At 33.8% G+C, this 27,412-nt stretch overlaps 2 protein-coding genes across 2 annotated transcripts; both read left to right on the top strand.

Moving 5' to 3' along the window:
* Nucleotides 1–7,865: 7,865 nt before the first annotated feature.
* On the top strand, nucleotides 7,866–9,274 carry LOC108466629 (uncharacterized). The gene is made up of 3 exons (XM_017767016.2): nucleotides 7,866–8,607; nucleotides 8,710–8,778; nucleotides 8,993–9,274. The coding sequence occupies exons 1-3, from the start codon at nucleotides 8,501–8,503 to the stop codon at nucleotides 9,135–9,137; spliced, it is 321 nt and encodes a 106-aa protein (XP_017622505.1). The 5' UTR covers nucleotides 7,866–8,500; the 3' UTR covers nucleotides 9,138–9,274.
* A 12,666-nt stretch (nucleotides 9,275–21,940) lies between these two features.
* On the top strand, nucleotides 21,941–24,131 carry LOC108467309 (heterodimeric geranylgeranyl pyrophosphate synthase small subunit, chloroplastic). Its single transcript, XM_017767935.2, has 2 exons — nucleotides 21,941–22,545; nucleotides 23,350–24,131. The coding sequence occupies exons 1-2, from the start codon at nucleotides 22,192–22,194 to the stop codon at nucleotides 24,013–24,015; spliced, it is 1,020 nt and encodes a 339-aa protein (XP_017623424.2). The 5' UTR covers nucleotides 21,941–22,191; the 3' UTR covers nucleotides 24,016–24,131.
* Nucleotides 24,132–27,412: the final 3,281 nt, after the last annotated feature.

Here is a 27,412-nt window from a genome sequence, read left to right as displayed (position 1 = left end):
GGGTATTCCAACATCGACTTGCCCCTGTTGAGATCTTATTGTGACGGACGGCCTTCAGGGATATGCCTCAGGTTGAGTCTGCACATGAGGTGGAGTAAAACCAGGAGGATGATCCTCATTATCCTCTTCAATAGTAGTCATAGGGGCCTTTCCTTTATCTGTTGCCCCCCTCAGCAGCTGAACCATCTCAGCCATGATATTCCTCTGAGCCTCCAACATTTGATCCTTCATCTCCTGTTGGATTTTCGCCAATTGTTCCTGTAATTGCTCCTCATTTCTTTCTGGATCTGCTCAAGTCTTTGATCCATATTCTTTGTCTTAGCGCGTGTACCGTAAGGTGTGTCGCTTCCAGATTTTTTTTTTCACACTCTTTCTTTTTCCCTAATAATTTTAACTAATTAGGGTCTTTCTATAAATTTGAATGCATATGATGTGATGAGATGCAAATGCATGAATGTAAAAAGATATCGATCCTGATTCAGTTTCTTTTAGAAAACATTATTTAAGAAACAAAAAATCTTTACACAAAACGGATTACAAATACGTCTTCACCCTCAGGCCTAGAGTTTTAACCCTATCCAATAACAAAGCTAACTTTAGACATCTATCTGACACTAACTCATACTTTGTACTCAATACACTAGCTTGCGCTGCCAGGTCTTGCAAATGATCAGCAACCTCTCGAATCTTTACTATAGCTTCTCCCATGAGGTAGTCCCTATCTCTGACTTGATCCTGAAAATAGTGAAGCTCTCCCTTCCAATATCCTTCTCTTGCCTCGAGCTGCTCAATCCGTAGCTCACAGTTCTGCAATGCTGCTTCCAACCCTCCAATATTGTACTTCATTTCCTCGATCTTGTCCAGGCTTACCTTTAACTCGACTGCAGAGTTACGACTTCGGTGATGATGAAGAGATCATCCAAGCTCAGTCACCTTAGTTTTTAATCATTGATTCTCCTTCTCTAGGGCCTGATTATGCGCTTGCATCTCTTGAAACTTCTTCTCCCAATACTCGGCTTTGGCTCTTTCTTCTTGAACCTTTTGTTGCCACTGCTCTGAAGACTTCCCCAATCCATCTCTCTTCATTGATAACTGTATCCTCTTATATTGCGTCTTCAAGTCATCTCAGTCTTCCTCAATCTTCCTCTTTTTTTTTCTCTCTTTTTCAACCTCAATTCTATAAACATCAACGTCTAAGCTTAGGTACATCTTCTCCTCCTCAATCCTCTCTATCTTTCTCACTAGCTCTAAATTCTTTCTTTCAAATTCTTACTTTATGACTTCTAACTCTATTGGAATCACTCGTAAACTCTCCCCCATCAATCGAGCAGGCCCCAAACTCGGCCTAGGGATGTTATCATTGATCCTCATGCTAAACCACTCTTTGTACCCAAGGGTCGTCGTCGGACCTTCAGTCAGAATCTTCACACAGTAAATTTTCTTCCAAGCCTCGGAAATCTCTCGCATCTTCTTCTTATAATGATCCTCTTTACATGAGAAATCACTCTGCGCTAACATTTGTGTTGCCGGTATAAACTGCCCCACTTTGTATTGCCTTAGGACGAGTAATGGTGCATAACCAACAACTCCCCAAATTCCAGGAAGAGGTATCCAATCAAAATTTCCACAACGATAAAGGACTTCATTAGGAGCCATCTAAGGGGATTTCTACATTACATCATCCTCTTGGAGATTCTGAAGTATTTCTATCCACCTTTCCTCTGTAATGTCGTCCCTCCTCGGTGTAACTGCTGCTTCCCTTAAGGGAGAATAATCCTTAAAGAAAACTCGGCAAGGAACCTTATCAACCTCCCAAAAGTGACTATGGAACCATACTATCAACAACTGTGCATATCCAACGAATTTACCTTCACCAGTTCTCCGACATGCACTCAAAGATCTGAACGTCTCGGCTAGGATTGCAGGCACAGGTGTGTTCTGTTTACTAAGTCGATTGAAAAAATCTACAACTGCCTCATCTATGTGCCCCATAAGTTTTGGGAAAATCACCAAACCATACATACTTAAGGCCAAGACATCAACCCTCTTCTTCACATCTGGGTGTGCCAATATCAAATCTCTCAAACTTGCCCACGGAATGTATTTACTATCACCCTTTTGTTGGATTCGAGTTGCGGCCTACTGTTCACTCACCCCTGTAATCATCATTAATTTCTTTACAAAAGTTGAGAGATTAGCAGCCTTAACATAAGCTTTGTTACCTTGAATTTTTGGACAGCGAAGCAGGGTCGAATACTCCTCCAAAGTAGGTACTAAGTCTACCTCTCCAAATGTAAAACAACTATAAGCAGGGTTCCAAAACTGTACCATAGCTCTAAACATATGCTTATCCACCTTAATGTCTAGCAAATAGGGAAGATCTCCATAATTCTGGCAGAACAGCTGCTTAGCCTCGTCATCCCATTGAGCCCAAATGTCCTTCAACTCCTGAAACTCATTCTGTGTCGAACTGATACGAGTGAAGTCCCACAACTCTGACGTATACCCCTCAGTGACACATCCCCCTTCTCTAACTGGGTTTTTTCTAACCACGCACAGACAGAAGCGTTGTCCTCCACTTTATCAAGATATTCATTCCTCATTACAAAACTTTCTAATCCAGAAATCGAACCGTGAATCGATACCTTTAAATGTTGAGTGACATGCAATGATAGCAAAATAAAGTAAGTCAGTATCATATAAAAGTATAACAAACAAACACTTATAAGGGTAGCTTACTAAAGGCTATCACTCTACTCCCTAGGGTAAGCACTTAAAGTTCACTATATGCGTTTCAGTTCTAAACCAAGGGTACCTGAACTAGCAGATTCCTCGGTCCTCACCCATTATAGGCTTATATGGACCAAGTTCGGTTCAGGGGAACACATTTTCCTATGGCCATACGGAGATGAAAATCTCACGAAGACATAGGTACGGATGTATCCTGGAAGCAGTCCACTAGCCCATACGGAGGTGAAAACCTCACGAAAGCGTAGCTTCTCACTCCCACTTAAAGGTGCGACCACAGCGGTCATGCAAATGCAATGTGTGCGGAAACAATATGCAGCAAACACATGTAAAAAGATCAATATTTTAAAAATTTCCAAACTTCCAACATTAAGACAGAAAATAATCAATTTCTTGGCTTGACTCTCTTAGTAGTCCCCAGTGGAGTCACCAAGCTGTCGAAACCTTTTTTTAAAAGGGAGGTTTTCTTTAAAAAATGGGAGTCGCCACCAAACTTTTTAGGTGTGGTTGGATCACCTTTATAAAACATTTTGGTCTACGAAAAATACGAGAAAACAGGTTCGGGAGTCCGTTATGCACGAAGAAGGATTAACACCCTCGCAACGCCCAATATTGGTACCAAATTGAATAGTTTTCTGTCCTAATGTCAAAAGTTTGAAAGAATATAACAAAAGGATCATTTTTTAAAAAAAAAAATGGAATAATTTGAGCTGAAAATCGAGATTCTTTCGTTTCAAAAGAGTGCAAACATCACATCCAGCATGATTGGACACGATATTCTTAAACTTTAGTAACTAAAATCATCTCGTGACTTACAAAATCTATTTAAAAGGATACTTTAGACTTTTAGACAAATGAGAAATCGCAACCTAGCATGTTAGGGCACTATTTCCCAAATTCCTAAATACAAAAGATACTGCCTCGTTTTTTTAAAATTCCTTTGGATTAAATGAAATATAAAACTTTAAAAGCGATGATGCATTTAACCTATTAAAAGGATCAATATTAAACTAATTAAACTACGTACTTTAACATTTCATGCAAATATAATATAGAAAATGATAAATACGACATAAATTACACAATATACATTAACATTTCATGCATATATAATAACATAAATATACACACATTATTATTTCATGCAAAATACAAAATAGTAAAATAATGAATATAACAATACAAATTACACATATATAATAGTATTTTATGCGAATATAATCTTAAAATAACGACATAAATAATCAATTTTCATACGAATATATAACAATAACAAAATAACATAAAATAAAAATATCCCATGAGATAAAATTAACATATTAAAACAATACCAAATAAAATACAAAAGGATAAAAAATTAAAAACAATTTGAAAAATAAATGAGGAAAAAAATATTTAAAGCAAATATATTATATGATATAATAGCTTAATATATATTTATATAAATAATACTATATTAAATATGTGCAAAACTTTATAATAAATTTTAGAATTTTTCATAATATGCTAAATAATTAACAATGATATATATATTATTTAATAATAGTATGAAAATTTTAAAATTATACATAATAATAAATATTAAAGTAACATTAAATATAATAAAAATAATATAATGAATAATATATATAGTAAAATGATATAATATATTATAAAATATATAAATAAAACATAGATAAATAATAATAAATAAGTGCATAAGTAAAAATAATATATATAATAAATCATTTATATATATACATAATATTTATAGTAAAATAAATAATATATAAAATATTTAAAATAAAATATATATGAAAAAAATAGAAAGGAAAAAATTAAATGGAAACAAAGCTCTAGGGTAAAATTTAAAAAATAAAAAATCCTAATTGAAACACGCTATAAAGCTTGAGGGACTCACTGGGTAATTTGACCCTAATCCCAAAATGGTGTCGTTTCCCAAAATAAGTTTTATAATTGCAGCTAGGACCAAATTGCAACAAAAATAAAAGGTCAGGGCCAAATTAAAAAAATAAAATGAAATTAAAAATGCGGAAGGATTAATTGGGCAATTTGCCCTTTAAACAAAAACGCGCGAATCCTATCCAGGTCGCGGGTCAACGAGCGAATCCTAGCTTTGAAACGACGCCGTTTTGAAGCTTATCGTTTTAAGCAAAACGACGCCGTTTCTGTGAGGCTATAAAAGCCAACTTTCAGCCTAAAAATCATTTTAAACCCGTCTTTAAAAAAACCAAAAAAACCTCGAAGAGGATTGAGGGCCAACCTTCTTGAGTTCGTCGAGCCTCCGTCCCTGGGCTCCCACGCGCCTACGCGCCGCCATCAACTCCACCACATACGGCAACCAGAAGCTGGAAAGCTTCATTTTTTGACGCGAATCCGGCGATAAGTCTTTTTCGTTTTATTTTACGATATTTGTATGTATTTATAAAGAGAGAAAAATGAAATAATCACCTCTATTTCTTTAATCCACTGCTGGTCTTTTATTGTATATATGTGTATAAAAAAACTGTAGTCTTACATCGTTCTTGATTTGGGCTTTTATAGCCACTGAAAAAATATATTTACAATCTTGATTTTATTTCTTGCTATATTTGTTTCGTCTCTGCTGTTTCTTTCCCTTTTTGCAGGTAACAGTGAGAAATCTGGCGGTGAATGCGCTGGCGACGATTCGTGCGCCGATTACTGCATGATATAGAGCTGGAGTCACGGCCCCGATGAAGCCGACTGGAACGGCGTGAGATGAAAGGGCGTGACGCTTGGGGTACTTGCGGCGTGAAGTTTCTAGAAACCCTAGGGTTTCCAGATTCGGTTTAGGCATTGAGTCTCGCTAGTTTGGGTTTGGGTATTTGGGCTGTTGGGTTTTAGGTGTAACCAGGTATAGGGTTAATGGGTCCCTTGGGCTATGTAAATGGGCTAATAATTTTGGGTTTTGTAAATGGACTGTAAAACTTTTATTAATTTATTTAATTTTTTTCTGCTTTTATTTATTTATTTTATGGGCCCGGATTGGGCTATTACACTTTTGAATTTTAAATGCGCTAGAATTCTCCCATTCCTTTACTCCTTGATTCATGGGATAAGATTTGGAAGAATCTAATCTAATCCCACCCACACCAATCGGGAAATTTCCAAAATTCGACCCTCTACCATTCCTGTCATCTACCAACCATTTACTCTTCCAAGCTGCAGCCCTATGCGACGGAACACGCAAGGTAAGATCCCATTGAAACACAATTTTATGCTTCGGAACTGTAGCCCATAACAGACGTAAACTCTCTCCATAACCCAATTTGCAACACAAGAAGCAAAATAACATTAGTTTCTATTACTCAAAACATGCATATGCACTTACACCATTTGGAAGCACAAACCTCTTTCTCCTTCATAATGCCTTGTAAACATCCATTCTTACCTGAATACGCATGACCCTCTTACTTCCTACTTGAAAAGTTGTAACATCGTATTATAAAAAATCCCTAATAAAATTACCCAATTGTTTTGCAACAATCTCAGACATAAATCCATGTAGAATGCCATGAACCAGCACAAAAAAATCCACCCAATTTAACCAGACACCTAATGGGTTTTCCCCCTCTAACAACCAATGAAAAATCAAAAGATGATAATTAAAACTCCAAGGTCCATCTTTTTCAATCCTATCTACATCTACCTTAAGATTGAACTAAAACATGAACCTACCTTCCCCTAGATCCAAAATAGAAACACCCCCAATCAGATGCCAAATATTTACAAGGGTCGTCCGCATCGCCTGGAAATTTACCAGGCTAGATGTTAAGACCCACAAAACAATTCACATAAGATAGATCCTTTTCCATTGAATCCACTCTTAGATGGAGCGTGTCCTCCTCCTCTTCTCCTAGAGAAAGATTCGCTACAGCCTTCTCCATCAAAATCAGAACAAAAAAAAACTAGAATGAAAAAAGTTGTGCTACACATAAAGGCGAATCCAGGGGGGCTGGCAGGGGCCTCGACCCCCCTAAAATGAAAAATTGTTGTTTTGCACCTTTAGAAAATTTTAAAAATTTTAAATTAGTAAAGGTAAAATTGCACTTTGGCCCCCTTAAAATTATGAAAATTTAATTTAATCCTTTAAAAATTACAAAAATATAGACTATTAAAAATTAAAATTTCATTTCGGCCCCCCCTAAAAAAAAATTCTGGCTTTGCCCCTGGCTACATAGCAAAATCTGTGCCAAAGAGCAGTGAAAGATGTGCCAAGCGGCAGAAAAAATTTAATTTAGTTCGAGTAATTAAATTGGCTACCTAACTATTATATATATTTAAATTAGATATTTTATATATATATTATAAACATATTTAAAATAAATAAAAATAATATATTTTTTACTTCCAAAAGATATATTTTTATACAAAATCTACTTATGATTAATTTAGGTCATATATGCCAAAAAGAAAGGTTTATTGGCTAAATAGTCTGATTTTCTTGAAAATTCAGAGAAATATGTCGTTTTTGGAGAGAGAGTATGAAAGCGCGTCTAGTTGGGTGCACTTTCTGCATAGCTGGTAGGAAAGCGCGACCCTGTTGGACGCAATTTTCCTTTAACTTGCAATTTTTGACTTTTTTAATACAATTAGTTTCTTTGGTCAGATGGTTAAATGCTAATGGTTTTGTCTTTGAGTCTTAGGTTTGATTCTTCTCCCACTCACATTTGTACCTTTTATTTTACGTTGTTTTAAGCTTTTTTTAATTAATATTTTTAATATATTAGTTTACTTAGTTAAATTGTTAAATAGTAATTTTATCCTTAAGACTCAGGTTTAATCACCTTTTCTAAACACATTTCTAATTTTTATTTCACGTTGTTTCAAGTTTTTCTATTTTAATTAATAAACATATTGTTTTAATTTTTAATTTTAATTAATCTTTTCAATTAATAACTCTTTTATTCATAAAATCAAATAATTACTACAAATCTGATTATTTTTAGTAAATATAATTTTTATATGTGTGATAATTATTTTTCAATCCATATTATAAGTGTACTAAAATTTTTTTATAAAGATTGGGCTGCAATTAAAATTCAAAATATATATATATAACCAAAATCATGACCCATACCAAAGAGCCCAAACCCATCCAAACAAAAAAAAAAACCTAAAAAACTAGAAAACCAACATTTCAAAATAAACCTTAAAAAAAAAGCTCACAGCCAGCCACCATTTTAGACGGTCTCTTCACTTCTTCCACATTTTTCCTCTACAACACTCCTCCAAGCAAACCATCATCATTCTCAACACCTCTGTAATTGGTAAAAGTATTTACATTATAAGCGATTTTACTCGCTATTATGGTTGTTCCCTTAATGGATCAACACAAGTTTGAAATACCTTTCCATTTTTTTCTTCCATATTTCTTTAAAAACCCAGAACCCAATCATTAAGTCTCTTAAAAAAAAAAAAAAAAAAGAGCCAGCCTCCCCATTTTCAGGTCCTCCGAAAGATTTAACCAGAGAACCTTCAATATGCTCAACCACCGCCTTGCTTATTGACTTCAACGGCCCTTACAACTTTACAAGAGAGACCAGAACTGAGATACGTATTTTCATTTTCCTTTAAACCTTCTTTTTCTAATAGATGTGCTACTTTATTTTTTTTTTGTCTCCTTGCATGTCGAAAATCACAAGTAATAAAGTTACTGCATAAGATTTTAGTATCAACAATATACGCTCTAATTTCAGATCCATCTTCCTCCTCACTTTGTAATTTTTTAATGATAGCTAACGTATCACCCTCGATTTCAACTCGTAAGAATCTAGACTCTGCCACCAAATCTAATTGCCTGGACGCATGCGAGAGCTTCTACTGTGAACACCGTTGGTATGTGTTCGTTCCTATATATTTTTGCTTTTAAGACTTGACCTAAGGAATTTCTAATAACAATCCCTGTACACGATCTATTATTCTGTCTTTCAAATGCAGCGTCAAAATTGATTTTGACATTCAAGTCGTCTGGTGGGCTCCAATTCTCATTAGCTACTATGTTGACAGGTACCTTTCTATTTACCCTTTCAATTTCCTGCATGTAGTCTAGAATAAATTGGACAACTCTCTCTCCTGTTTGTACCTTATTTTCACGAAGCAGCTTATTTCTGGTTGACCATAAACCCTATACAGTACACACAATACATTTTATCTGACTGTTTGAATTTTTTTCTAATAAGTAATGCATCTAGTCCTTATATTGTACCTGATTTTGTTCCAGGGGGCATCCAATTCCTAACCTTGTCCATACACCTGCTGCAAAAAAAAATGTTGAAATACATGTTCTCTTGTTTCATCACTGTTTCTGCTTCTTGGGCAAATCGCTGAATCCCGTATTCTGCGTTGATATAGATTTGAAAAAGTAGGTAGAAAATTATTTAAGATCTTCCATACCAGAATTTTTGTTTTAGAAGGCAAGGCCATCTTCCATAATTCTTTGTACATGGGTTTGTAATAATTTTGGTTTTGTTATAAATTTGTTGATCTTTCAATCTGTATTAAATTTTTGTACCCACTCCGCACTGTGTAAACTCCCGAAGCCTCACCTTGCCATATGAATTTGTCTAATTCTTTCTCAAGCAGGAGTGAGATACAAAGAATCCTTGATGTGTCATCTAGATGGAAGGTACGCCAAATTAACTCATTCTTCCATTGATTTGAGTCTTATTCAATTAAATCAGAAGCTAACATAAGATTTTGGGTAATACTTGGAAATTGAACCTTGAAGTCATCCGAGCTTGGGACCCATACATCATTCTAGATTTGTATCTGTGTCCCCGAACCAACTCGCCATCCCATCCCCTTGTCAAGAATTCCTTTTGTCGACCATAGGCTTCTCCAGGTATATGATGATAAGTTCCCTAACCTTGCATGCAGAAAATCTAAATTTGGATAATATTTGGCTTTTAAAGATTTGGCTAACAATGAATTTGGGTAACAAATTAAACGCCAACTTTGTTTAGCTAGCATTGCCACATTAAATTTTGAAAGGCATTGAAATTCCATTCCTCCGTCCTCTTTTAGGTCACTAAGCTTACTCCATTCACACCATTGAATTCCATGTTCTGCATGACTTTTTTGCCACCAAATCGGCTCATAATATTTTCCAACTCTTTGCACAATGATTTTGGTAATAAAAAACACGCCATAGAGTAAGTAGGAATAGCCTGCAATACTACTTTTATGAAAACATCCTTTCCTCCTACCGACAAAAATCTAGTGCTCCACCCTCTAACCTTACTAATCATCCTGTCCTTTAGTATTTGGAATTTTTTTTTTTATCCTTCCCAACCATATTAGGTAACCCCAATATTTCTCTAGGCTTTTAGAGGTTTGAACTCCCAATATACGAGCTACTTGTTCCCATTTTTACTCAGAGACATTTGTGCTAAAATATGCCATTGACTTTTTGAAATTAATGAATTGACCTGAACATACTTCATATTCTCGTAATACCGCTTTAAGATTATTTGCTCCCTTAACTGTGGCATCCCCAAAAAGAATGTAGTCGTATGCAAACAATAAATGTGTCATTAAGGGACCCTTACGACAAAACTTTACCCCTTTAAGATAACCTTTCCTAGCTGCAAGCCTCATTAAGGATGACAAACCTTCACTAGAAATTAAAAATAAATAGGGACTTCAGGGGTCACTTTGACGCAAACCCCTTATTGGTCTGAAGCACTCGCCCATCACCCTATTCAAACAAACTGAATAATTAACTGTTCATACACATCTCATGATTAAAGACACAAAAGACTCTACAAATCCCATTTTTTGCATGACTTTTTCCTAAAAAAACCACTCCACCTTGTCATATGCCTTATTCATATCCAGTTTTAGGGCTAGATATAACACTCCTTACTCGTATCCGAAGCCAGAACAGGGTTCGAGGCATTACCAGACTTACAACATAACATTCATACACATCCGAGATATTAAACTTGCGTGCAATTTAAAACTTTTAACAATCACAATCATATTGTCCCTTAAAAAGGCTCATCACAACCTTACATCAAGCTTAGAAGTGGTTTGGGACTAAACTGAGCTCATACATAATTTTTTGAAACTTAAACATTTTTCAAAGTCATACAGGTCACACGCCCGTGTGAACAGGCCGTGTACCTCACACAGCATTAGACAAGCCCGTGTGTCTAGGCTGTGGCAAAATAGGGCATACATACTGACTTGTCCACACGGCCACATGAGCGCCCGTGTTCCAGGCTGTGTGAAAATTAGGGAGGTTACTGACTTGGGTCACACGGCTGACCACATGCCTGTGTGTCTAGCCCGTGTACCCTTCGAAGTAGCCACACACATCCGTGTGCAAGCTTGTGTGACACACATGACCATTAGACACTCCCGTGTGTCTAGGCCGTGTCAAAACTGTAGGGTATACTGCCTTAATTCGAAAGACTACCCTAGGGGACACACGGCCGTGTACCAAGGTCATGTGTCACACACGGTAGAGTCACACGCCCGTGTGCTTAGCCGTGTGGAGTGAAAATAGGCTTGTTTTAAGCCACATTTCTCACCCTTCACAAGCACACCTAAAACCACAACTTTTCAATCTATTTCAATACACACATAGGCAATCAAAACATGCCAAATTCATATACAAATCATACCATTTCATCTCAAGCAAATTACTACTCAAATCACAACCTTTTCAACTACTAAATTACATATTCAAAACAACATATCATTATCAGAAATTTTACCTACATTCCTTATGCATTTTTTTCTCATCCTTTCATCATCTATTTCAGGCCATAAAATATACCAACTCAACCATACCAAAACATGCCAAAACACAAGGCTATATATACATCATACATCATACATGATTAACTAAACTTATGCATCAAGCCAACTTAAATGGTTATTACTCAACAACATTTATAAGCCAAATCACAACAAAATATACCATATTAACACTAGCCTATACATGCCATAAACCAAGCCCCAAAGTGTAAAAATACTGTAAATTAATAACAGGATAGTGTGATACGATCTCCGTTAACTTCCAACCCGAGCAATCATCCGAAACACTACAAAACATAGAAAAATAACACAAAGTAAGCTTCACAGCTGAGTAAGTTCATATATGAGCATAAAATGACCATAACATTCATATAACAACTTCAAATTAGATAAATCATTAACATTTAAAGCATCAATTCATGAACTAATTTCAAATTATTCATGTCCTCATTCGTAAGTTCTCAATTTTATATAACTCGATATTTGAGTAGTTTTCCATACACACCTGTACTGATACCTTTTATTTATCACACATACTCTTATCAAACCTTTCTAGTTTATAAGTACTTATGATACAAATTCATCGATTTTCCGATCCAATAGTCCAACTATGGTCTTACTCATACATTACCAAGGCCCTGCCGTGGTCTTTCTTTCACGTGCTATAATTCGGTTATGGTTTTATTAATCGGTTACCATAAGTATATTTAGTTATAACAACTATAATTCATATCTCACATATCATTCAATGCATACTTCATTATAGTCAAATAAACACATTTGACATGAAACATATCTATATACAATTCATTCTTATATAATATACATAATACTATATGAGATCACCAATTTACTTTCATTTAATTCTCACATAGATTCTTTACGTACCTGCATTGCTTAATTCTTTTACACTTTCTTTCTTGACTTGGCTTTGCCTGTTGAACCATTCGGAATCATTAAGGATACTCAGTAATCACATATAGCTCGTACAATGCCATATCCTAGATACGGTCTTACATGTTATCGTATATTGATGCCACTGTCCCACACAGGGTCTTACACGAAGTCGACTAACGATGTCGATGTCCCACACATGGTCTTACACATAATCGCAATACAAATTCACTATCCCACACAGGGTCTTACATGTAATCACAATAAAATGCCACTGTCCCACACAAGGTCTTACATGTAATCATATCTCAATAATCTAATGTCATGACATTCGTATCCTATACTATTCCTAAGGTTCGTACGAGGCTTTCGAATGTCGTAACTCTGTCGATTTTGGCTCGTAATCATGACCATTTAGCATTCAATTCAATTCAATAATAAATAAGCATTTATAACACAATTAAAGTACGTTTATTAGCATACGAACTTACCTCGTTCGCGGTAATGACGAATCTGACACTTCGTTTTTCTCTCGATATAGACTCGTACGAGGCTTAACTTGATCTAATCAATCAAATTCAACTATTACAATTCATATTCTATTCATTTTAACTCAATTTCATATTTTAGTAAAATTACTATTTTACCCCTAAAGTTTCGCATTTTTGTAATTTAGTCCTCATCACTTAAAATCACAATTTCATGAAATTAAATACAAACCCAAGCTAGCCTAATTTTCCATATATTACTATCAGCCCATATTTTCAATTTATTTCACATTGTAACCACTAAATTTCCACATTTCACAATTTAATCCAAAATTGATATTTTTACCAAAATTCACTTTACAAAACTTGTACATTTAAGAACGATGATTTATTTTCCATCATCAACCAACAAAATACTCATGCATTCAACAATGAAAACATTCAAATACTTTAACAGTTTTGAAATCGGGGATACGAGCTAGTTAAAACACAAAGCAACGATCTCAAAAATGTAGAAATTATTAAAAACGGATAAGAAAATACTCACATGCATGAGAAATGAGTATAGCCGAATGCTCAAGCTTCCATGGCTGTTCTAAATGTGAAATTTCGGTGGTGGAAGGTGATAATGAACCAAAATTTTCTTTTGTTTTATTTAATATTAACTTATTTACTAAATACCAACTTTAACCATTAAAAATAAAATAAATTTCAACAATGCCAAACCAAATATTCCACTAACCAAAATAGAGGCCTAATTATCCAATAAGGACTCCCACTTTAATATTCCATAGCTATTAGACACATTTGACTTATAGAACACAATTTTTACACTTTACGCGATTTAGTCCTTTTTGCTCAATTAACTATCGAAACGATAAAATTTTTCAACAAAACTTTAATATCATCTTATTGCCACTTATAAATATTTACGACTCAGTTTATAGAAACGAGGTCCTGATACCTCATTTTCTAAAACCATTTGAACTTAATAAATCACTTATAAAGCAAAAAAAAAATCACAATATCAAAAACCTTTTTTTAAAAATCACAATTAACTCGTAAATATTAAAATAATAATGAAATAATTTTTTTTGATGTCGGATTGTAGTCCCGAAACCACTGTTCTGATTAACCCTAAAAACAGGTTGCTACACTAGACCTCCATTATGGCCGATTCTTCTTTGTTTTAATGAATGCATTAATTCATAAGCCAAGAGAATATCATCTGTGATGAGTCTTCTTGGAACAAGTGCACTCTGGGCCTTGTTAATACATCCTTTTTTAAGCCTATTTGCCACTGTCTTAGCAATGATCTTGTACACAACTGTGCATAGGCTAATAGGTCAAAAATTCTTGAGGTTGGTAGGACTTGCCACTTTTGGTATAAGCACAATAGTTGTTAAATTAACTCTATCAATCGACCCTCCCTTATTTAAAATCTCAAGACAAATATCACCAACTTCTTGTCCAATAATATGCCAAAACCTTTGGAAAAATAAACTCGGAAAACCATCACATTTGGAAGCTTTTGTTGGTCCCATACTTTGAAGAGCAGAAAAAATTCATCGCTGGTAAAATCTTTACTTAGAATGATATTCATAGAATCCGAGATGTGCGTACCAATTCCTGATAGTATGTATTCAAGATTACCGACACCTCCTAATGAAAACAAATTTTTAAAGTACTATTTAACCACCTCCTCCAATGCGCTTTTTTCAAAACTTAGTTGACTATGTTCATTCTCAAGTTCTTCGATCTTGTTAGCTCTTCTTCTATGGGAAGCAAATTTGTGGAAAAATTTTGTATTCCTATATCCTTCTTTTAACCAATTCCACCTAGCTCATTGCTCCCAATATTTTTCTTCTTTATCAATTTCCAAATTCAAATGGATTTTAGCATCAATTAATTGAGCCAGGTTTTCATTTGTCCTTTCCATTCCATCAAGGTCTTTAATTCGGGCTAGTAACTTCTTTTTGAATCCTCTTCGTAACTTCTTGATTCCCATAACCCATCTTTGCAACCCTTTTCCTACCAATTCTAATTTCTCCATCACTCTTGGAAACACGAAAATATACACACTTTTTCATGCTCTTTTTAACTCAAATTCATGCAGTTTTGGTAAAATTATTGTCGAAAAATATATAATTACTATAAAATAATTATTTCGGACTTAAATTATTAACATAATGATTTTTAATTAATTTTATAATAAATTTTGATTAATTTGGATTATTTTCGACAAATTTGCACAAAGGGCGAAAAACAACTCGGTAGACACTGCTAGAAGTGCAAAATCGAGAAACAATTTGAAGCATGAAGGATAATTAATTTTTCAGCCTAAGACAGTCAAAATTATGTGTATTAATTCATAATATAATTATTTTAATTTATATCCAATTTAAATTGGGTTAAATAAATTATTATTAATTAATTATGAAAAGTGGCCCAGTTGAGCTGAACCGAGAAAAACCGAATCGACTGAGTACTAGGCAGCCCAAAAATGTCCCATATGTTGACCCAATCAGCTTACTTGGCTGATTAATTAGCTTGCAAAATGACCCTTGAAGACTTGTTCAAATTGCAAACAAACCCCTCCACTATTTGTGCCTTTATAGATTTGCCCCAACCTTAATATAGTAAGTTTGAAAACTTCAAACTTGCCACATGTGTGGTCGGCCATGGGATGGATCTTTGGCTGCTGATTTTCGCTATTTTTAGCAGCCCTATCACCCTATAAAAACCCCCATTGGCTGCTCATTTCACCACACCATAACTTTCTCATCTCTTCTCTTCTTTCTCAACTTTCTCTCTTTATTTTTCCATCTGTTTTCCTTTGTCCTCTTGCCGATTTCACCTATTGAAAAAGAGTCATTTATCCATCATTTGGAGCAGTATTCAAGTGTTCATAGAAGCCTTGGTTCGAAAAGAATAAGTGAAGAAGAAAGAGCAGAACAACCTAGCCAAGCCACGAAGAAACACCGGATTTGCTTCTTGATCCCTATCTTTTTAAATTTTGTTGTTGTTATGATGAACATGTCTATGAATATTTATGTTTATATGATTTATTGAATTAATATGTCTTAAATTTAATTCGTGTTAGGCTGATTGCATTTCGTCTTCTTTAATTTATTAAAATTGTGTTTGTATTGTTATAGGCCTCGATAAGATGTTTGATTAAGTAAAACCATGACTAAGTTATTCTTGCATTACAATTGTAAGGTAACTAATGAATTAATTATTTAAACGGATTGAAATTGTAATTAATTGGCACGATATTAATCAGTGCATGTTTAATCATCTAAGGTAGCTGAGGGTTAAATTAGCAACGGTATCGAGTGATACAATTGCCTTGCATAACTTGCAAGGCTATTGTGATTAAACTATTTCAAGGTAGAAATACATTGTTACCTCACATAATCTTTTATGTGCTTATGTGATTAAATTAATTGTTTGAATTGGCATAGAGATATGTACAAGAGATTAATTTTAATTTCATAAGTATGTATGTGCATTAACACATTTGCCTTTTAAAGTTTGTTTAATCGGTTGAATTGACATAGAGATATAGTCAAGAGATGAATGGATTTTTGTAGGTAAATGTGTTCATAAGTTAGCAAATTACCGAGTTGCTGTGAATTTATTCGTAACAACATAAACATGAGTTTAATAATTCTAAGTTAAGAAATGTAATTAATCTAACACAATTATGTCATCTTGATTAAAATCAGTTTTTGAATTTGTGCATTAGAACTTTATTTTATTTATTTTACTTTGTTTTCTAGTTTTTAATCATTTCTCAAATCAAAATATTTTTCTTCACTAAAATGCTTTAAATTGCATTCATAAATAATTCTTTTCATAGTCCCTATGGATACAATAACTCGACATTTACTTGTCATTTTATTACTTGTTGTGATTGTGTACACTTGCACATTTTCGTCATTCCACCCCTCCATTATACATCACCCAAAGCCTTTTCACTTCTATCTCGCAAGAGGTTTCCATAGTCCACCATGTTTCAAATCTAAATCCATCCCTTCTTTTGAGCATCCCTTCAATTTTGGTTTGTAAAACAAAGGGCAATGGTCCGAGAAAGAGTAAGTCAAATGTCGCATTGTGAATTTAGGGAATAACTTTAACCATTCTTTGTTTGCAACCTCTCTGTCAAGCTATTCTTTTATATTTGTTGCTGTAAGATTACCACGTTACCATGTAAACCACCTTCCAGCATAACCCACATCTTCAAGTCGACAATCATTAAAAATTGTCCTCAATTCTTCCATTTGACCTTTATCCCTTGGTAAATCTCTTTCCTTTTTGAAAGCATATAAAATCTCATTAAAATCCCCACAAATCAGCCAATGTGAATCATGTTCTCTCCCTAACCTCCTTAGAATATCCCAAGCCTCACTTCTCCCACGAGCCTCTGGTGCATCATAGAAATCAATCAATCTCCAATTTGCCCTTACTTCATTATCTTCTATATTGACGTCAATTTGATGTTTGGAATAACTTCTTAAACTGATCGCTACTTCACTTTTCCAACCAAGACTTAACCCCCTCTCGTTCCCATTGCTGGAACATCAATACAACAATTAAACCCATATTGTCGTCAAACTCTTTCCATCCGAGAATTATTTAACTTTGTCTCCATAAATAAGACAATTCGAGGATTATAAATTGTCAGCATATGTTGAAGTCTTCTAACACCCTGTGGACTCCCCAATCCATAGACGCTCCAACTTAAGATTTATATTGTGTCCAGCTGGCTTACCTACTGGCAGTCACCGATATCTGATTTTTATAATATGTACCTCTCTATTCCCCTTGTCCACCCTCAGCTCTATTCAGAAATCTATCTAAGATATGACTTTCTAACATAAATCTCTTCTTCCCTTCTCCGTTCTCTAAGGGAATCTCTTTGATATCCTCAACCATATCCTCCTTCTCCCCATCGCTTTGCCATATTACCCCTTTTCCTTTTCCTTACTGCTTATCTCCTTTGATGTTAAGTCCCAAAGTATTACTAATAAACCCCAATTCTTATCACAAACCAAAGCTATGAATTCCTCTTTCGTTATTTCGAACATCTTTCTTACCAGCCCTTCCCCCAAAAGTTCGCCCTATATTATCTTCCTATAACCAAACGCTTGGAATAATGCTCGCCCTCCTAGATTGTGCCCTAAGTGAAACATCCCATCCATATTCCACTTATTTCAACCTTAGGTTAATCCTTTTCTAACACAATTAATCTTCATGCCCTAAACATCCACAAAGAAAGCAAAATAAAGATAATTTTTCATAACGAAATCTTACAAATATCGAATCTAAATGGGGAATCAGAATTTTCTTTTTCCTCTTGAGTGGTTTTTAATGTCTATCTGAACTCTAATACGCATGAAATTCCTAAAACCTTGACTAAGCTATTTTGTATCATGTTCCAAAATTTTGCCAATAAAATTTCCTAATAATTGCGCCACATGATCAGTAAAAAAACTTAGTGGAAGGTTATGAATTTACACGAATAATCAGAAAAAACTAATGGAACAAAACTCGGATCCTCACCGTTTTTTAGTTTATAAAGGATAAGAAGATGATTATTAAAATTCCAAGGTGTTTTACTCATCACCTGCTCTAAATCAACCTCATAGAAAAATCTAAACAGGTACCGTTTTTCTCCAAGTTTAGAGATTTGAATTCCCCCCAACAGATGCCATAAATTAGCCATCGTGTTCTTCATAGCCAGAAAATTAACCACGCTTTCTGTGAGAACACATCCGAATAAGCATAAATCATAAAGTGGTTCTTGCGGTCCTTCCTCTGTTGCGAATTGTAGCCCTTCGTCTTCTTCCTCATCAAGATTTAGGTTTGCCAAATCATTATCCACTAACGCCATCTCAATCCACTAAAACCAAATTAATGTATCTTGGATTGCAATCGATGAATCTTGGATTCTTTATAGAAGCAGTTTTGTGAAATCAACCTGTACAAAAAAACTTTCTCAAAAGCGTAAACTTTATTGTCGGCAAAGAAAAAAGCGATAAACACAAACCGAAAAAACAAAATCGTAACCCTGGACTTTGCTAGACGAAAGAACGTGTCACTTATCGGGCAGACTAAGTAAAGACAAAGTTAAGCAATACAAAAAAAATATTATGAATTTTTTTCAAAAATAAATATTGCATTATTCTTGTAAATTTAAGTATAATATATTTTTGTATGTGTATTTAAAATATTTCACATATAAATATAATTATATTTGAAATAATTAATTGGTTCACTTATAAAAATATCTGAAATATCATACCCATAATGTAGATGAAAAACAATGATATTTTAAATATTTTACATATTAAAATAATAATTATATTTAAAATAATTATTTCATTTATAATATTAGAAATCCATACCCACAATACATTTGGAGAATATAAATATTTGACATATAAATATTATATATAAAGAAAAATATATCAAAAAATTAGTTGATGTTTTTATTATATATAAAAGAGTTATTAATTTCAAGTATTTTTAACATAATGATATATGTAAAATATATATTTTATTATATAATTATATAATTATTATTTGATTTTATGAATAAAAGAGTTATTAATTAAAAGATTTAAAAGATGAATTAAAATAAAAAATTTAAAACAATATATTTATTAATTAAAAATTAAAAAAAAGCTTGAAACAACATAAAATAAAAATTACAAATGTGTTTTGAAAATGAGAATTGAACAATCGAGAATTTTTGGAAGAGACAGTAAGAAGTTATCGAAAATTGTGTGTGTGTGTGTGTGTTTTCTAAAAATTGGGTTTAGTGGACAAAACAAATCCCTTCATCACATGTTTCGATAAAATAGATTGGATCTATGTTGAATTGCAAAGGTACATGTATTAATCAAATAAATGAATTTTGTTCTATTCTGATAAGCCAATTATGATTGGCTTTGAAACAATTCATTGCATTGATATTTATCAAACCCAATATCAATAAAACCATTTTACCCTCGTGAAAGTAGGGTACTCCAAATTAGGGAGTCCAAGAGTTTTATAAAACGTTTTGGTGGAAAAAATGTGAGTGAAAGATCACACTGAATTGAATTGGGTCCATGAATCTAAAAAATAGTGAGAATTATTAATCTCTCTCAATTTGAAAATCCAGGATTTGAATTGATGTCCTTTCATTGATTCCTCCTAAATTGCAATTATCTATCCTAAATATTTCATTTCAATTGGAATTTGGTTATTCATCATGTATGAGGATCCCCGCTAAGTATCCATGGCTAAATGGTTAAAGCACCCAACTCATAATTGGTGAATTCATAGATTCAATTCTTACTGGATGCACGCCAATGGAACCCTCCAATAAGTCTATTGGAATTGACTCTGTATTTATGGAATTTCATCATCTATACTAACGAATTCGTGTGGTATATTCATATGGGTCTTAAGAATGAAATTATTATTTAACCATTTAACTAAGGAAGTTAAAAATATTAATTAAAAATTAAAAAATCTTAAAACAACATAAAATAAAAAAGTACTAATGTGAGTGGGAGATGAATTGAACCTAAGACTCAAAAATAAAATCACTATCATTTAACTATCTAACTAAACAAACTAATTATATTAAAAGAAGTCAAAATTTGCTACTTAAAGGAAAAACGTGTCTAGTTGGGCGCGCTTTCTTACCAGTTGTATAGAAAGCACACCCAGCTGAATACGCTTTCACATACTCTCCTAAAAAACGATCGATTTCCTTAAATTTTCAAAAAATCAACCTATTTGACCAATAAACATTTTTTTTTGGCATATATAGCTAATTTAACCATTAATTCACTTAACTTACTAAATGAACAAAAGACACTAACTTATCCAATAAAAAATTATATCGATTATAATGGAATCTTATTTATGCTAATAATAAACCCCCAAAAACTATATAGTGTGGGTCAATAAGAGTGAGCAAATCTTGATTTGACTCAAATAAATTAAATTATTTTTTCAAATTTCTAGTTAAACGAATCGAGTTATTCGAGTTAATTTAATTTTTTTTTGAATTTTAATTTCGAATAAGTTTAATTTTCGAATTCAAATAATTCAAATAAATCAAATACCAAACTATAATATTTTATATTTTTACCCAAAACCCTCAACCTTTTTTACTTTCTCCCCAAAACTTTTACTCCTCTCCCATCCCACCCCCATCTACTCCAAACACATTTTTTCCCAAAAGTTTTTTGAATATTTTCTCCCGTTTACTTTCCCCAAAAATTTTATTCTCCCAACCTCATCTTTTTATTTTGCCCTAAACTTTTACTTTTTACCCTTTACCTTTAAATAAAAAATCATCCAAATTTTTTAAATCTAAATAGTAATAATTTTTAATTATTTCTGTCAATTTTTTAATTTATATCTACAATTTATATTATTAAATTAAATTTTACATTTTATACTATTTATATTATTGAATTGTTTAATCATATTAAATCTTTATAAATTTATGTTAAAATTAAATTATTGATGATACCATAAAATATTCGTGTTAAAATTTTATATTGGTATCAATTTCACATTTTATCTTTAAGATATATTTTATTAAAAATAACATTTTTATATTTAATATATTTTTAATTTCAAAATACATAGTGATAATAATTAGAAGATAATTGAAACAACTAAGTAAGCAAAGATGCTAACATAGTGACAATAATTAGAAGATAATTGAAACAACTAAATAAGTAAATATGCTAACTCATATATAAAAAATTAATAAATAAATTATGAGCATATGAAAGTTAGTAATAAATTTAAATATTTGATTCGAATTCTATCTTACTCGACTCGATTTATAAATATTTCAAATCAAGTTAGAATGATAAAATAAAATCAACTCGATTAATTCAAATTTTTTTAATTTAATTCAATCCAACAATTACCCTTAAAGTCAAAGATTAAATTGGCATGGACAAGATCCATTTTCTGGCAAAATGCCCTTAAAATTATAATGTGAAGATTGGACATATTCGAAATATGTGACTATGCTTCAAACTTCTGTACTCATTGTGAGTGCCTATTAATTTTTTCTTTTTCTTTGATCATAAACACTATCCTTTTGAGTTGCACTAGTAAATGGCTTTAATGGAGGAAATGGCTTCGTATGTCATAGTTGACTGACCTAACAAAATAAGTTTAGTTCATATAAAGGGAAAATTTCTACAATCAACTTTTACTGGAAAAAGGAAAAAGAGAGAGAGAAAGGATGGTTTTCTCAACGGTGTTAACATCAGTTCCAAATCTCTACCTTACCAGGAAACCCAAGGATATTCACATCCCAATTCGATGCCTATCGTCACCATCTGTATCAATTTCAAGTGAATCAAATTTGACCCAGTTCGATTTAAAGGCTTACTGGGCTACCCTTTATGCAGAAATCACTCAAAAGCTTGAAGAAGCAATCCCAGTGAAATACCCAGATCAGATCTATGAAGCTATGAGGTATTCTGTTCTTGCAAAGGGTGCTAAGCGAGCCCCTCCTGTTATGTGTGTGGCTGCCTATGAAATCTTTGGGGATAATCGACTCGCTGCTTTCCCTACTGCTTGTGCTCTTGAAATGGTTGCCTCCTCTTTTCCCATTTATCCAATTTCCTCTCTATTCACATGATTTGATCTGATTGTTCTTTAGTAACCACGCTTAGGTATCTGCTTTAAGGAATATGGTGTAAAACTTTGGTTGGATTACTTTATCTAGTTTTAATTCTATAAATTTTTATGAATCTTCCCTTTATGAAGCTCTAGTAGCTGCAGCATGTAATATCAAGCATTGGTTACTTTCTTCATAGAGTTTAATTTTTAGAGAATCAAAAACTAGAATTAGTGTTGATTATGAGAAAAGGTAACCTTTTCCCGAATGGTTTTTGGATTGTTTTTGAATGATTATATCAATGTTCAAATTAACATAAAATCTCACATGGAATGAGAATATAACCCTGGTGCAGTATACTTTTGAATTTGTGGTCCACTGAATTCAATCTTGGTTATAATTGATAAACAAATGGATCAGGATTTTATCATATTTATAACGAGAATCACTGTTTGACATTGAAGTAGGAAGAGTTATCTTTTTTTCTGAAGATTGCTGGGATTATGTTTGCGCAATATCATTTGCCTAAACTGAGTACAAAACTTAATTCAGAAATACAAGAAAAACAATTCATTGCTTTGTTAGAACACTCTTGAAGATTCACTGGCCATGGAAGTTTGTTTTAATATGTAGTATTCTTTGTTGCTAAATCAAAGAGATGTCTGCAAGTTGTTCTATTTAAACTGACGTTGTCTTTTATGTTGTCTGTATGTAGTTTAAATCGGTACCAGATGATCATAAGTGCAGGTTAGAACTGAACTTTTTTCATTTTTACAGGTTCATGCTGCTTCATTAATTCATGATGACCTTCCTTGCATGGATGATGCTCCAGAACGCAGAGGCCAACCTTCGAACCATAAGGTCTTTGGTGATGACATGGCGATCCTTGCTGGTGATGCACTCTTCCCTCTTGGCTTCCACCATATTGTCATGCATACGCCTCCTGAACTTGTTCCTGAATCCCGGCTCTTGCATGTGATTGCTGAGATAGCACGCACTGTGGGGTCTTCTGGCATGGCTGCTGGGCAGTTCCTAGACCTCAAAGGCGGCAACACTGTTGATTTTATCCAAGAGAAAAAATACGGTGCAATGGGTGAATGCTCTGCAGTGTGTGGGGGATTGTTGGCCGGTGCCAAAGATGACGAGATAGAAAGGTTGAGGAGGTACGGGAGAGCTGTGGGTGTATTGTATGAAGTGGTGAATGATGTTTTACTGTCAAAATTGACAGAAAAAGAAGGAACCGAGGGGCAGGAAAAGAAAGGTAAAGGTTATGTGAGCTTGTATGGGATCGAGAAGTCGATGGAAATTATAGAAGAGCTTCGAAGCAAGGCTAAGAACGAATTGGATGGCTTTGAAAAGTATGGTGACTGTGTGGCGCCACTCTATAGCTTCATAGATTATGCTATTAATAGAGGTTTCAATGTTAGTGACTTGAGTCAATGATGTGCTTTTTTTTCATGTTGGTGAATTTACATTGACGATTGCTGGTTATTGACCCGGTTAACATCAGTGTGTTTCTTGAAATTTTCTAAAATACATCATATGCAGAGGTACAAGAATAGCCATGTCAACTTCCTTTGTCTGAAATGGGCTGATGAATTTGCTTATAAGCCTTGCTATTATCTGGAAAAACCATTAACAGATCTTAAAAACCTCTTATAAAAAGGAAAAAGAAACAAAAGCATAGGGTTGACTTTCAGTATCAACTTGTTCTTTTGTAGGGTTTGTCCAAGCTCGAAGTTTGAACAAAAAGTATTAAGTTTAAAAAATGAGACAGATTTGAAGTAAAAATATTAAGTCTAAAAAATAAAACAGATTTAAAGTATGGATAGGGATTGGACTCTAGACTCTTAAGATTTGAAGTCATGTTTATAATGTGTTATTTTGTCCTTTTGTTTTATAATGTGTTGTGTTTTTTGGAGAATATTTTATAATGGTAATTATTTGATAAATTGTTGGTGGGGTTTTATAGATTTCACAGGATGTAATAAGTAACATATTTATTTATATAATTAATTTTTTTATTACACTCTATAATACATTTGTCAAACCCTTAACATGTTTGTGAAGTTTTTTCTAATGGCGTGGTATTAAATAATTTTCTATTTTATAATCAGCTAAATTGTTTATGTTTAGAAATTTAATGGAAATATATATAGAACAAATAATATAGACGAACTTAAAAGGGCTTGGATTGATTGCTTAAAAGATTAAATTACCCTCAAATAATATAAATTTATTTTAATTATAGAAGAGCATTTTGTAATTTTCTAATTGAGTTGGTGAACCAGTTGAGGGTAACAACTCAATAAAACACTTAATAAATAGTAAGTATATAGATAGATACACAAATCTATGAAAATTTAGAACACGGATATAAGTTATTAAAGTTTCAAATAAAAATTAAAAATTGCTTTAGTTCAAATGGTAAATAAAAATGTTTTATATGCATTGTGTTCTTAGTTCAAATCTTATTAAGGATAATTTTGTATTGATTTATAAGAATATAAGAAGACAAAAACACTCACATTATCATATAACTTTGCAAACACAACCGGTTTTTGGTTATTCCCTAATTGAGTTGGGACTCGATTGATGGGAAACACCAACTTAGTAAAAGATTTAATAAATAGTATACAAGTATCAATACACAAATTTGGTGAGAGAAAACACTTTATGTTAAAAGTTAACTTTTTACTAAAATTTATTTATTATTGCTGTAATAGTAAAAAAATTGTTTATAACTTTTATTAAACACAAGTTAAATCCCTATACATGTTAATTTTTACTTCTTTTATTTAAAAACTATATAAAAGTATGAAAACACAAAAAGGCCATCAAAATAATAATAATCATTTAATAAAAGGGATGGTAATAATTTCCTAATCGAGTTGGAATGCAGTTAAACCGTAACATTAACTCAATCAGGGGTTCTATTAATAACATATATATTATTAATACCATGCATGAGTCTAGCTTGGCTCATGAACACCTCTAAGTATAGGTAAATGTACTGAGCATGTCCTATTTGTTATACATCAGTAATCATCGACCCGAGTCCTAGAAAGGATCTATCTCGACTTGTGACCCAGATAGGTCCCACTAAAAGATTGAGTGTGAGGCAAACCACGAGAGGACATCAAAGCGAGCTCGTGGACCCAGCTTGCAAGGTAAAGCCAAGGATCCAGCTCGCAAGGCTAGGCCGCAGATCTAGCTCGTAGAAACCCAAATATGGCTACAGTCTCAGCTGATATACACCTAATGAGCTTGTAGAAAGGACCACGTGCTCTGCAGGCCACCCAAACACGTGTCTAGCAAGCATAGAGCCCACTCAGAATGTTAGTCCTAAGAACAGAAAGGACCACATGCTCTGTAGACACGTACCCAGCAGACCTAGAGTTCGCAGAGAATGACAGTACTAGGGACAAATAATGTCAGTACTAGAGGCAGCAAAGTCAAGACAAAATAGTGGATCCCTATCATGAGCTGTAATAGCATCTATAACAATATGTATAAATACCCGAACACTCCTATCAATAACGCACGGGAACATATTACTCAACAAATGGTACGGTGAGCGTGGATCAAACACGCGATCTTTAGATTTTTTAGAATATGATTAAGCATTCTTCAGTTTTCGAAGCAAATGGCTTACTCGAGTGAAAATTTCCCCTTCAACTCTTTATTAAGATAGGTCGGAGCGTCAAGTTCTGGTGACTGGTACAATGAAACAAACTTATTTGCTAGGTGGTTCAGTGATAGACCAGAAAATCTCGACAATATAGTCTATTGGGGAGCTTCTAGCCCTTTGGACTTCAATATCTCTACCGATCAAGAGTTGTCACCTCTCAACCAAGAGGCACCCCCGTAGCAATTTCTAGCCCTTTAGGAGCAAATGAGGTTTATGATGGAACAGATGGCTACTCAGGATGCACGGTTCGAGCAACAAAAAGCTTTTCAACATGAGTTGTAAAGAAAGGTGCATTCTGATAACTCCGACTTTCAAGATAATGAAAACACGCAGGACAAGGCCCTAGGCATGCAGATCAAAGAATAACAAAATGAAATGGATGAGTTGCGCATAGACATACTGGCGTTACACCCTAAATCGTAGGACATGGATTGGTTGTTTTGTTCCAATAACCCATTGACCTTTGAAATCGCAGCGATAAACTTTGACTTCAAGGCCCCGAAAGATATGTTCAAGAGAAGAAAGGACCCATGAGCTCTTCTGATGCAGTACAATGGCTACATGAATGTACTGGGAGCATCATATGCAATGAAGTGCAAAGCTTTTTCCATAATGCTCAAAGGGAGTGCCAAAGATTGATACCTATCCCTTCTATAGGGTTCAGTTCAAAACTTCTCACAGTTGAGATAGATGTTCTTGGGTAGATTCAGAGCCCACGGAGCGATCATGAATATGCCTATGGGACTCATGTCCATAAAACAAAGGGGCGAGTCCCTTCTAGATTATGTGAAGGGGTTCTATGCGGTGACCCTAAACACCAAAAACTTGGAGAACCAGTGGGTCATAGATGCCTTTATCATGGGAGTACAAAATGACCACGTATAATATTCTTTCACGGATAATAGACTGTAAAGTCTAGCTAACCTTTACGAGTGAACCCACAAGTTCACAGAAGTAGAGGAAATCAAAAGAGTATCTTGTGCCAGGAGTCAGAAAGTTCAGAAACAAGGAAGGACCTTGTAGCAAATGGGGCCCCCTAGCCAATCACTGCGAGTAAAAAATGACATGCCACAAAAGAGTCAGGCCCAAGATAACACACTCAGGGCTCCCCTGAGACCTCAGCAAGACCACACCAAAAGATATGTTCCT

Source organism: Gossypium arboreum, chromosome 2, assembly GCF_025698485.1.
Source record: "Gossypium arboreum isolate Shixiya-1 chromosome 2, ASM2569848v2, whole genome shotgun sequence".
NCBI classification, from domain to species: domain Eukaryota; kingdom Viridiplantae; phylum Streptophyta; class Magnoliopsida; order Malvales; family Malvaceae; genus Gossypium; species Gossypium arboreum.
This window is presented reverse-complemented; position numbering and strand designations above follow the sequence as displayed.

Excerpts from the sequence above, each read along its gene's own strand:
- LOC108466629 (XM_017767016.2), top strand. The coding sequence starts at position 8,501 with ATGATAGCTAACGTATCACCCTCGATTTCAACTCGTAAGAATCTAGAC. Across the intron at positions 8,608-8,709 it reads TTCTACTGTGAACACCGTTG|CGTCAAAATTGATTTTGACA; the intron begins GTATGTGTTCGT and ends TTTCAAATGCAG. Across the intron at positions 8,779-8,992 it reads ATTAGCTACTATGTTGACAG|GGGGCATCCAATTCCTAACC; the intron begins GTACCTTTCTAT and ends ATTTTGTTCCAG.
- LOC108467309 (XM_017767935.2), top strand. The coding sequence starts at position 22,192 with ATGGTTTTCTCAACGGTGTTAACATCAGTTCCAAATCTCTACCTTACC. Across the intron at positions 22,546-23,349 it reads CTGCTTGTGCTCTTGAAATG|GTTCATGCTGCTTCATTAAT; the intron begins GTTGCCTCCTCT and ends TCATTTTTACAG.